Below are 13,850 nucleotides of genomic sequence, written 5' to 3'. Positions count from 1 at the left end.
CTGCAGATTTCACGGTCAGACCTGTGCACATGATAGTCTCTTACTGTGGTAATGGAGTCTGGTAGTGATGAATTCAGCCACGTTTCGCATACAAATATGATGTCGAATATAGTCGTATTTAGTAGAAGGAGTTTTTCTATGGAGTGAGAGTGGTGAGCAAGAATGCTTCATAGTCTACTTCAGTAGGTCTTAACCTCTTGCAGCTGCTGTTTCCTCTTTCCAGCTTTGACATCTTGGCTTTCTTCTACAGGGTACATCCCTAGCTATTTGGACAAAGATGAACAGTGCGTTGTATGTGGAGACAAAGCCACAGGGTACCACTACCGCTGTATTACCTGTGAAGGCTGCAAGGTAAAAAATGCTTGAAAAAGGTGTGTCTCAATGCAAATCATGCAGCAATATGACTCAACCTTTTCATCATATCCTTATGAAATTATTTTCACCTGATCCTCAATCATACCTGAGGCAGCTTAAAGTCATCCTCAGTTATACAGCAATGTCCCAAAGGTGCTTTTTTCAAGAGGCAACTGACTTTCTGGTTTTTCTTTTAAAGACATTTTGCTTCTCATCCAAGAAGCTTCTTCAGCGCTGACTAGATGGTGGGGTATGGAAGGATTTATACTCCTTGCAGACAGCTGGTCATTTGCATTCTTTTAGAGAGTAGTTGAGGCCACCTGGAGGTTTATCTGTGTCCTTAGGGTCACCTGAATAGTGCAAATGGGTGTGGAGCAGTAGTGGGTTCCACTTACCTTCGCTACCGGTTCGGAACTGTGACCGCGTGCATGCGCAGAACCTTCTGCACATGCACAGAGCTTCCATGATGACGTCTGGGCGGGTGGGCGGAGCCTCCCGCCACTGTCACTACCGGTTTGCCCAAACCTGGGCGAACCGGTAGAAACCCACCACTGGTGTGGAGCCTTCTTGGAACTGTTGAAAGGACTGTGTTGTAGATTGGAGATAGATGAGTGATGATAGGAAACAGTAAAAAAACTGTATTATTCTTATTTCTTATTTCAAAATATACCGGTGAACTTAGATAAAAAATTTTTCTCAGAATTAGATAAAATCATCAGAGAATTTATATGGGAGGGGAAGAAGCCGAGGTTTTCCATCAAAATTTTAAGGGGCAAAAGAGATATAGGAGGATTTGGGCTTCCCGATTGGGAAACATACTATAGGGCAGCTAAACTAGTTTGGATAAGGGACTGGGCCACCCTGGAAAATAAGAGGATCTTAACCCTAGAAGGCCACGACCTACAAAAAGGGTGGCATGCATACTTATGGGACACAGAGAAGAAAAAGAAAACATATTTTCATAGACATAAAATCAGAGACTCATTGATACAAACATGGACCCCGATCAGGCAGAGATACTATAAAAAAGTCCCAAGATGGCTCTCCATGATGGAGGCCCTGATCTATCCCAATAGATGGGGAATGAGGATTTTTCATCAGGTTCGCCTGATTCGCCAGTTGCGTCCCTTTCTGGATCGGGACTCGTTACGCACGGTCACTCATGCCCTCGTCACCTCCCGCCTGGACTATTGCAATGCTCTCTACATGGGGCTCCCCTTGAGGAGCACCCGGAGGCTCCAACTGGCGCAGAGTGCGGCCGTGCGGGTGGTAATGGGAGCGACGTGGCGCTCCCATGTGACACCTCTCCTGCGCGAGCTGCACTGGCTCCCGGTGGTCTTCCGGGTGCGCTTCAAGGTTTTGGTTACCACCTTTAAAGCGCTCCATGGCTTAGGACCTGGTTATCTACGGGACCGCCTACTACCACCAATAGCCTCCCACCGGCCAGTTCGCTCTCATAGAGAGGGACTCCTCCGGGTGCCGTCAGCCAAACAATGTCGGCTGGCGACCCCTAGGGGGAGAGCCTTCTCTGTGGGGGCACCTACCGTCTGGAATGAGCTCCCCCCGGAGATACGGAGGATCCCGGATCTGCGCACCTTCCGCCGCGCTGTGAAGACCTTTTTATTCCAGCAGGCGGGCTTGGCCTAATCTCTTCCCTTTTAAATATGTAAATTTTAATCTGTTTTTAAATTATTGGGGTGTTTTAATCTGTCTGGGCCAAAATAATTTAATTTGATTTTATCTGGTTTTTAAATTTTTTATGTCTATGTTATTTTATTGTTTGGCTGTTCACCGCCCTGAGTCCTTCGGGAGTAGGGCGGTATACAAATCGAATAAATAAATAAATAAATAAATAAATAAATAAATGAGTAGGTATAAAGACATTTTAGATGAAGGAGGAAACCTCAAATCAAATGATACTTTGAGAGAGCAAGGAATAATTTTAGATTGGTGGACCTACTTACAAATCAAATCTAGACACCAGAAAAACAAAGAACAATACGGTTTAGAATTTGGACTCAATGGGTTGGACAAAGTCCTGATGGGAACAGGCAAAAAGATTCTGGCTAAATTATATAATTATTTATTAGATGAAGACAGGGCTGAGGATATAACAAAGAATCAAATGTGTGCATGGGAGAAAAATATTGGACGTAATATAAGTTTTAACGAATGGGAGGAGGCATGGAATAAGAACCTTAAATTGACCAGAGCTACGACATACAAGGAAAATCATTACAAGATGCTCCACAGATGGTATCTAGCCCCGGCTAGGCTAGCAAAGATATACCCCAATATACAATCCAACTGTTGGAAATGTGGCTATGGTCAAGGAACCTTCTTTCACATGTGGTGGATGTGCCCGGAAGCGAAAGGATATTGGAGTAAGATCAGGAGATGGTTACAAGAAATAATTGGGGAAGATATTGAATTAACACCGGAAATATTTCTCCTGGGAATAGTAAAGAAGCCATATGGAAAGGAAAGGATTCATTTAATGATACACATAATTACAGCTGCCAGACTGGCTTATGCACAATATTGGAAAGAGAAAATCCAGCCACCAGAAGAGCTTATAATTAGGAAAATACTGGAGTGCGCAGAGATGACTAAATTAACTCATGAAATAAATGATGATGAGAATTCAGAATATTATACTGTGTGGGGAAGGTGGTATGAATGGATGTATGATAAAATGAAAGAAAGAGAAAAAGGTGTGTTAAATAAAAGCAAAAAGTAATTTGAAATGTCACCAGAAATATATTTTGTATATAGTTAAAACCACTGCACATCTGATATTAATGGAAATGTCAATATATGTATGTTTTTCTTTTTTAAACTCAATAAAGTTTTTCAAAAAAAAAAAAAGGAAACAGTAAAAAAACTGGTGGCTGAGGAAACGTTGTGCTAGATCAGGGGTGTCTAACTGGGCCGGATGCATCACATGCAGGCCACACCCACCCCGCCTCCGCAAAGGCAAAAAATGATGTGATACATCACATGATGTCACATGACACGATCAAGTTTGACACCTGTGTACTAGATTGTAAGATGAACAAGAGGATTTCTGCAGATAAACAAGGTTTTTTTCCCAAAGACAGGGCATGGGAGAATTAACTCAATAAGAGCCTAAGTTGCTTTATGGTCAACACTGGGGCCTGCAGCAGAAAATATACAGGACACTCTACAGCAGGGGTGTCAAACTGGCAGCCCGCGGGTCGGATGAGTCACACACAGGCCACGGCCACCCCAGCTCTGCAAATGGGAAAAATGTCGTGAAACATCACGTGATGGTAACGTGATGCCGTGAGTTTTACACCCATGCTCTACAGCCATTAATGATATAGGGAAATCAGTCCTCAGAATGTTTCCTACAATTAACTTCTTTGTAGTAATTGGGAATTGTGCCTGAAGATCACCATTCTTTGTACAGAAGGCTACTGCAGATCTGCCTTTCACTTGGGAGCGGCAATGTGTCATCTGTTGTGGCCTCTTGAAATCCATAAAAGGAAACACAGACTTAAAGAGAAAGCAAACAAATTTCAGGCAGATATAGCTTTTTTAGTGCCTTGGGCAGAAAATTCAAGTGGCATCATAAATCACTCAATTGCAATTGAAAACTGGTCATAAATCACTTTTTCCGGTGCTGTCGTAACTTTGAATGGTCACTAAATGAACTGTTGTAAGTGGAAGACTACCCGTATTTTCCCCCCAGTAATCTCAATGATTATATGTCTGTCACTGATATAGTAGGGAAAAGGTCCACTTAGTTGAAAAGGTCAATAACACTACAATACAGCAGGACTATATTCTGTTCAGTAGACTATAGAAGCTCAAGAGTTGGGGAGAGTGGAATATGGTTTGAGAATGGAAGGATACATGCTCAGGGTTGCCTGCGTCTGACTGTATTCTCTGTTCTACAGGGCTTCTTCCGACGGACCATTCAGAAAAATCTGCACCCAACATACTCCTGCAAATATGATGGCTCCTGTGTCATCAATAAGATCACTCGCAACCAGTGTCAGCTTTGCCGATTCAAGAAGTGCATTGCCGTTGGCATGGCCATGGACTGTAAGGGCATTGCGCCCACTTTGGAGAACTAGGGGGGTTGGGAGTGGTTACAGGCTATTACCAAAGAATAGAGAAGAAATGTGCCCAAGAATGGACACGCTTTGGAGAATCAAAAGAGGGAAATAATTGTTTGGTGTGTAAAATTACATGGGGATCATCTTTGAATCCCTACATTTTGAGTCCTTGGGATACCATGAGAGCTATCATAGTATTCCATAGGGTTTTAAGTATAAGCCAGCCTATCACATTGCTATTCATAATTCCCTTTGACACCTTAGAATTGGCCAAATTGGTTGCAGAATTCTGATTGACCATGTGAGCCCCCCCCTTCCTCTCATACCTCTTCATTCTTCACCACCCTCCTAGTGGTGCTGGATGACTCCAAGAGAGTAGCCAAACGTAAGCTGATTGAAGAGAACCGGGAGAGACGGCGCAAAGACGAAATGATGAAATCCCTTCAGCAACGGCCAGAACCAACAGCAGACGAATGGGAGTTGATCCGCATCGCTACGGATGCACACTGCAGTACCAACGCCCAAGGCAGCCATTGGAAACAGAAGCGGAAATTCCTGGTAAATTGTACTGGCAAATAGGGTAGAAAGTTCTATTTGTCAGTATTGACACAATACATAATTTTACATCTTTTCATTCTTTATTTTGAATTGCATGTAGTCCTCACTTAACAACCATTCATTTATCAACTGAAGTTACAACGGCACTGAAAAAGTGAGTTATGACTGTCTGTGTCCCTGCAGTCACATGATCACAATTAGTGCATTTACAACAGTTGCAGCATCTTACATTCACTTGATTGCCATTTGCCTTCCCAGCCAACTTTGGACAGGTAAAGTCAATGGGGAAGCCAGCAAGAGGTTGCAAGTTGCAGTCATGTGATGTCTTGCTGAACAGTTGCAGGTTATTCATTTAAATGACTGCAACTGTGATTGCTGGAACTGACATCACTAAGGGGGCAGTTACATGATGGTTCACTTAACCACTTAACTTAGCCACAGATTTTTCTGTCCCAATTAGGGTAATTAAGCAAGGACTAACTATAATATTTTCTGTTTTGAAAGGACCATATCTTTCTGTAGATCTCTTTACTCCAGGCTTTCCACAAAATCTGGCAGATTAAAGGTAAATCAGGCAGAATAAGTGAATATATGCATAATTTACTCTGCTTCAAGTTTTGGTTACCTGAATATGCAGGTTGTCCCAGAGGTGCTTTTTCAAGAGGCAACTGGACTTTCTGGTTTTTCTTTGAGGATGTTTTGCTTCTCATCCAAATTTTTTCAATATCTTTCATTCATGCTCATACATAAACCATCTGGCCAATTTATAAGCTTATTTTATTTCAGTACAGGTGATAAAAACATTGCTCAGCCTTTGAAAACAATATTTTATACAATATTTTATTTTAGTTGCACTCTTTTAAAAATGTACAGATCTCTTCCCAGGCTACTAATGTGGGAAAATTGTAATCCATTTTGAATGTTAATAATTATACTAAACTCAGAATCTGCATAAACTTAATGATAAATCCAAGAATTCAATCATTCCAAGATTTCTCTTGCTGCCATAGTTTAGCAGTGTTTCTTAACTTTAGCAACTTTAAGATGTGTGGACTTAAATCCCAAAATTCCCCAGCCAGCATGTCTGCACACCTTAAAGTTGTTGAGGTTGGAAACACTGGTTTAGCAGATTCGAGGCTGCAGAGTTGCCTTTGTAGGGTTAATTTGCCTGAGCAAATGGACACAGCTGTGACCTCTCAGCTCTGATCAAGGACAAATGGAATAGAAATCCCTTCTGAGCAGAGTAGGAATTGCTGGCTTTTGGCTCACTCTGCTGGCTATAATCAGTTAATGTCAGGGCAAGGGTAGGACATGGAGATCACAGAAAGTGGAGGCCTTGCGGCTGGGGAGAGGAAATAGGCCAGCAGACTGAGAGGATCATGGGTTAACATTGCCCTTTCTGTTCTCGCAGCCTTCATAACAGAGGGCAGTTCCTTACTGAACATAGGAAGTGAATGAAATTTGGTCCAAATATGGACTAAAAAGCTGTTCAGTTCTCATCACAAAACTAAACAGGTCCTGCTCTCAATTTATCTCCAAAGGAGCACACTCATGGGGTTGGTTGGTGCCATGAGAGCCCTCCCTTTGCCTTTGTCAACTAATTTTTAACAGGACTTAATTATTCTTGCCTCCTTAAAAATTTGTATATATATTTTGTATTTGTATAGCATTTTAATTTTTTTATACTGTTTTATGTTTTGATGTTTTATTGTACACTACCCAGAGTCCCTCTTTGAGGGAGATGGGTGGTTCAGAAATGTGAAATATAACTATATAAGAAAGAAATTTAAACAAGTAGCCCTCGACTTACAAGCATTTGTTTAGTGACCAAAGTTACAATGGCAATGAAAAAGGTCACTTATGACCAGTTTTCACATGACTGTTGCAGCATCCTCATGGTCACGTGATCAAAATTTGGGCACTTGGCAATTGGCATGTATTTATGACAGTTGCAGTGTTCTGGGGTCATGAGATCACCATTTGTAACCTTCCCAGCCAACTTCTGACGAGCTAAGTCAATGGGGGAAGCCAGATTTGCTTAATAACTGCAGTGATTTGCTTAACAACTGTGGCAAAAAAGGTCGTAATGCTTAGCAACATAAATTTTGGACTCAATTGTGGTCGTAAATCGAGGACTATCTGTATTGACATTTTCAGTGTGGTAGCAGAATAAAATCTGTTAAAACTGGTCTTTTAAATTGCTAGTAATGGTTTTAAAGATTTTTAAATAAAATATATTTAAATAAATAAATAAATATGCTTATTATAATATTTTAATAAGGTGATATTATTTTGATTCTAATTGTAGAAAGGCTATGAAATATAAAGAGTGTCAGATATTGCCTGCATATGATGCACCAGAGACTAGAAGGGGTTAAGTCTTTACAGACATCACATGTGACTATATCAGCCAATGAACTCTCTTATTGGACTCTTACCTAGAAACCACTTGGATATCTTCCCCTTTTTTCTCAATCTCTCATCTATCTCTCAGTGAGACAACACGTGAACTTCTCTCTCCTCTCAACATCTGAGTCATACAGTTAGGGTAAAAATGTAACAGGACACCCTGTTCATTATCGTATGCATGTATATATTTGTAAATAATAAAAACAACTTTTTGAACCTGAAGCTGTATTGACCAAATAACTTCCTCATAGAACCAAATGAGCACGACCATCAATATATATCTGATAAATGGTAGCAGACGATGAAAAATTATTGCTCAGGTCTATGAATTTTTTGTAAATTTTAAAATCATAGAACGATTTTTCCTAACATGGAATCCTTGAACCTGAACGAACTATCTTTACAAGAGATTGATGCATTAACCGTATCCTTAACAAAACAGCACCAATCATTATCCAAAAGACTAAAAAAACTTTCTATTGAAGCTAGGCAGCAAGTACAAACCTCTTTACGAAAGGACCCAATTTTTTTTCTCCTCTTCACCTGAACACCAAAAGAACAGAACCACACTTACAACAACCTTGCTTCGATCTCAATTCTACTCCACCTCATGACTATCATCAAGGACTTCAACCTTCTGAATCCCTTGTATGTTCCAACCCTATAATTTCAGACCAACTTTTATTTTCTCAAGCTTCTCCAAAACAGCATTTATACTGTATCAAGCTTTATATGCGACAGGCCTACTAAATGCAGGCTGGACTCCTCAAAGAACTCTTGAACTGTTAAACACCCTTTCAACCTCACCAGACCTGGTAAGCAACAATTTTTTGCTTCAACCCATAGATTCCCAGACTGACTTTTTAAACACCCATTATATTAAAAATCCTCCCTCCCCCCCTATTGACTTTATTGCTTCCAATATGGCTTCCACCTTCCCCGAAAGCATGGCTTCAAAACTGGCCAATGAAATGGCCGCCCCCACACTCCACCATGCAGTCCACAAAATGGCCGACAATTTATATGACCACACTTTAAACAAAATGACGTCTACCACTTCAGACCACAAGGTCTCAACCAACCCCCTTACCCCCATACATCCTACTACCCACTCCACAACTGGAGATATTCAGACTGATTCCCTACCTTCTTCATCCAGAGCACCGAGTTCGAATCCTCCCAATTTTTTTTTAAATTTTCAGAACTTCTCTATTTTTGCTGCCGCTGCAGACCTCCCCATCTATACCGCTGCAGCTGCAGCAGCTGCAAATATTTCTACTGATACCAATATTGTCTCCAATGTAAAAAGATCCTTTTCAGTCTTTGCACCTCGCTCCCCCCTTATCGCCGAAGATGCCGCCGCTGCCGCTGCCGCCTCCAACACTACAGATGCCCCGTCCAAACAACAAATTCACATGATTTTTGCAGCCTTTGCATCAAAAGCCAACCTACCTTCTACAGCAGCCGACGCCGTCGCAGCAGCTCTTCTGAATCAAACTACAACCACCACCTCCATTATTCCTCCTATCATTGAATCACCTACTACATCTTCTATCACACCAAATGACTCCAATCAACAATCCGACGTTCAATTACCTATCTCTGCTGACAGTAACTCATTTCAGCCTTCTATTACTGTAAACTGTAATGATTTAAATATTGAAACTAATAATTCTTTGTCTTTATCTACTAATGTAAATTTATATTTAGAAATTGAAACTGTTTTGCAACATTTTAAACAACATGGCCCATTACCTTTATCACCAAACTTCAAAAAATTACAAACCTCAGGTAATAATTTCCCTACTTGGGAACAAGAAACTCATTTACATCTTTTAAGAGAAGGCACATTTCTTATAATTGAATCTCCCCCTAATAAGCCTTGGTCATCTGACTTAACTTTTCTTCACAATAGTGTTTATGCCACTCTTATGTCAACTTTAGAAAGTGATATTGTTCATTCTATACCTACAGGTTTTACTGCACAAGAAGTATGGCAATACTTACAAAAACATTACAACAAACCCTTGCCTGCAACTATCGCTACTCTTGCCGGTGACTTTTATAGCACCATATATAAACCTGGCACATCTATGGCCAAACATCTTTTCCACCTCGAATCCATGCAAAAACAACTGATTCAACGCAATCATCCTGTACCTGAAACTGCCATGATTGGTATCATTTTCAATTCTATTAAACACATCCCTGGTTGGTCAGGATTCATTAATAGTCTCCACTCCTTACCCCTCCACATGTACACTGTCGCTGAAATCAAATCCAAATTAATAGATGAAGATAGAAGACTCTATCATACTGATAGATACCCTACTTCTTTTGACCACCCTTTTTACCCTAAACATGATTCCCATCCTTCACATTCTTCACACAAACCCTTCTACCAAAACTGGCAGAAACACCCCTCTCAATATCAAAATAATTTTAATTATTGTAACTATAGAGGACATTATCATACCTACAACTCCCATCCTCCACACGGTGACAACACCACCCACACTCATGATACAAGGGGATACACCCCTACAGACAAGACTAACAAAAGAAATCATACTATCAAAGAACATACTGAACCTAAAAGATCCATGCCCACTGAATTTTACATTAGAAAGGGTCCCACACACAAAGATTATAAAGACAGAAGGGGACAACATACTGAACAATCTATATATTCTAACTCCGAATCCCAAACATTTGGCATCTTTCCCAACACCCAACCATACCTGCGTGACACCACGCACCTATGGCTCATCGATTTTGGAAGCATACACCATACCACCAATAACAAATCCATATTATATGATATTCACCCAACCAATATTTCTATTACAGCAGCAAATGGTACTTCCAATACAGTTGAATATGAAGGATCTATCTTTATACCCGGTATAGGGGACATTAGTCAAGTGCTCTATACACCTACCTTTGGCCACAATATTTTGAGTACTTCAAAATTAGGTAAAATCGGTTTTAAAGTATCTCTTGATGATCAACATGGTTTTATAAAATCCAAACATGATAACACTATTGTTGCTAATATTTCTGTCATTAATGATTTACCTTTTCTTATTCCAGATTCCTTTACATCATCCTCACCTACGACTCAACTACCTCAATCCTCATCGAGACCTGACCCTGACAATCATCCCGACCGTACCCTTGACACCCACCACGAAGGTACCACACCTCACCATACCAATACACATGACACTTCCGACTCACATAACGACCAACACACCACACCACACCTCTCTCCAACTTCACCCACATCACAAAACCAACAAACCTCGAAAACAAAAATTCAAACTCATATAGGTGAACCTTTACATGATAATTGTGCCCATTTATTACACAGACGTTTAAGCACATGCCAATACTGTTGCTGTAGACAATACTCAAAATTTCTCCCAAGGCATATGCACTAAGGATTGCCCTATCCAACTTGACTGTGAGATTTGTAAAGCTGCAAAATCAAAGGCAGCCCCAATTCCCCACACCAGCACCAGACGATCAAAACACATATACAAATTGGTACACGTTGACATTGTAGGCCCTTTTCCACTTTCTTTGGGCAAACACAAATATTTTTTGAACTTAGTCGATGATTTCAGTCGTTTCGGTCATATCTATTCCCTTACTGAAAAATCTCAAGCCTTTCAAAAAATAAAAATTTTTTACTCTCTCATACAAAACCAACACAACATCAAATTAAAGAAAATTCAAACAGATTGTGGAGCCGAATTCACATCTATACAATTTCAAAACTGGATTGACTCCAAAGGCATTATACACTACAAAACATCTCCTTTTAACCCCCCCCCCAGCAGAATGGGATTTGTGAAAGAAAAAATGGAATATTACAGACCATGATGCGCAGCGTCATGTTAGATGCTGATGTACCCCCTAGCTATTTGGCAGAAGCCCTTGCATATGTCAATTACACTTTTAACCGCATATGGAATAAGGTTATTAACCAAACGCCCTATTTTCTTGTATATGGCACTCAACCACACCTCACACATCTTCACGTTTTTGGCTGCTATGCATACATCAATATCCCCAAACCACTCAGACCGAAGGGGACTGAGGTGTCCAAAAAATTACGTTTCGTAGGATATGCACCAGGTTCGAAAGCATATCGATTCATAAAAAACAACAACACAGTAATAACTTCCCGTTCAGCCACATTCATAGAAAACCACAACTGGACCAAAATACACTCAAATGACTCATACGTATTAACCCAAGAAACAAATACATCAGATACACCACAGAGAATTCAACATGTACAAACAACAACACCAAAAGTTACACCACGAACAAACAACACAGATACACAACTACCAATCAGAAAATCCAAACGAATTACACAAGGCATCCCACCTTGTGGAATGTGACACAGACAAACCAAATACCCATCACTCCAAAAAATTTTAAACACATGCTCCAATTACCGGAATCAGAACAATTAAAATGGTGGGACGCTATGTCCAAAGAAATGGACTGTTTAATAAATTTAAAAGTATTCACAAAAACAACACCTCCACAACACAAACACCCGATTGGCACTCGATGGGTTTACAAAATTAAAACACTCCCTGACAACACATATCTATACAAAGCACGCCTCGTAGCCCAAGGTTTTGCCCAACGCTTTCCCGAAGATTACGATGAAACTTACTCCCCCACAGTAAAACCAGAAAGCGTAAAAACGGCACTGACTTCAGCCATTGTCTCAAATCAAGAAGTCTACCAATTTGATGTCCAAACCGCATACCTCCATGCAACATTAGAGGAGGAAATTTATGTCAATGGGGCACCAGGATTCCAAGTTGAATTCGGCAAAACATGGAGGCTACATGAAGGGTTATATGGCTTAAAACAATCGGGCAAACTCTGGTTTGACTGTCTTACCAAAACTTTAAAATCAATGGTATATAATCAAATTCGATCTGACCAGTGCGTAATGACAAAACCTTATGAAGGGGGAAAAGAAATTATTTTAATTGATGTTGATGATTTGATTTATATCGGGCCCAACATACAATCCAGCAAACAATTTGCAAACAAATTAAGAGAACATGTTAATTTAAAGACCTTAGGTCATATAGACCAATATCTGGGCGTACAAATTTTTAAAACTGATAGAGGTTTTTGCTTCTCACAAAAGGATAAGATTGAAGACCTGTTACAAAGATGTGGCATGGAAGACTGCAACCCCACAGATACACCCATGTGCACTGACTATAATAAAATTGCTCATCTAGACGGTAACAAGCATCACGATAAAACTCAATATCAATCCATCATAGGATCACTCCTTTATATCAGCAGATGGAGTAGACCCGATATATCATTAAGTACAAATCTCTTATCTAGACAAGTAGATGAGCCTAAAGAACAACATTGGGTTGCTATGAAAAGGTTACTCAGATATTTCCATAATACAAAAGATATGATCTTATTATTAGAACCTGATGAAGGGGTCACCCCAGAACTTATCTGTTATTCAGATGCCGATTGGGCAGGGGATGAAAAATCAAGAAAAAGCACATCAGGCTTTATATACTTCCTAAACGGTTGTCCCATAGACTGGCGCGTTTGTCGCCAAAACTTCATTGCTAATTCCACAGCCGAAGCTGAATATGCCAGTGCTTCTGACACTTGCACACTTCTCACATGGATATACGAATTAGTTTCAGATATTTGGACACAACCTTCACTACCTATCACTCTCCACGAGGACAATGAGTCCGTCATAGCCTCTTCGGTCAGGGATGATGTCAGCTTCAGATCTCGCCATATTGATATACGTTATAAAAATGTGAGAGACCTAGTTAAAAAGGGTTTGGTTGAATTTGTTCATTGCGATACCAAGGACCAAATTGCCGATTTCTTAACTAAACCTGTATCTTGTGAAATACATTGGAACCACTGCAAATCAGTTGGACTGTACTTATAATTTATTTTTTCTTATACTTGTGTTTATTATTATTTTTGAACACTGTTCCATCACACTTGGCAATAGAAGGGGTCTGTCAGATATTGCCTGCATATGATGCACCAGAGACTAGAAGGGGTTAAGTCTTTACAGACATCACATGTGACTATATCAGCCAATGAACTCTCTTATTGGACTCTTACCTAGAAACCACTTGGATATCTTCCCCTTTTTTCTCACTCTCTCATCTATCTCTCAGCGAGACAACACGTGAACTTCTCTCTCCTCCCAACATCTGAGTCATACAGTTAGGATAAAAATGTAACAGGACACCCTGTTCATTATCATATGCATGTATATATTTGTAAATAATAAAAACAACTTTTTGAACCTGAAGCTGTATTGACCAAATAACTTCCTCATAGAACCAAATGAGCACAACCATCAATATATATCTGATAAAGAGATTGCCTTGTAAAGAAGTT

General features: G+C 40.1%; 1 protein-coding gene across 1 annotated transcript in view; it reads left to right on the top strand.

The window, feature by feature from the left end:
* THRA (thyroid hormone receptor alpha) overlaps window positions 1-13,850 on the top strand; it is a 154,089-nt gene that overhangs the window by 129,094 nt on the left and 11,145 nt on the right. Inside the window, exons 3-5 of the mRNA XM_070944757.1 lie at window positions 251-351; window positions 4,278-4,425; window positions 4,792-4,997. Of these exons, the coding sequence (XP_070800858.1) occupies window positions 251-351; window positions 4,278-4,425; window positions 4,792-4,997 (455 nt within the window). The remainder of the gene's footprint in view (window positions 1-250; window positions 352-4,277; window positions 4,426-4,791; window positions 4,998-13,850) is intronic.

Source organism: Pituophis catenifer, unplaced genomic scaffold (genome assembly GCF_029215685.1).
Source record: "Pituophis catenifer annectens isolate HBS135680 unplaced genomic scaffold, rPitCat1.0.hap2 SCAF_5, whole genome shotgun sequence".
NCBI classification, from domain to species: domain Eukaryota; kingdom Metazoa; phylum Chordata; class Lepidosauria; order Squamata; family Colubridae; genus Pituophis; species Pituophis catenifer.
This window is presented reverse-complemented; position numbering and strand designations above follow the sequence as displayed.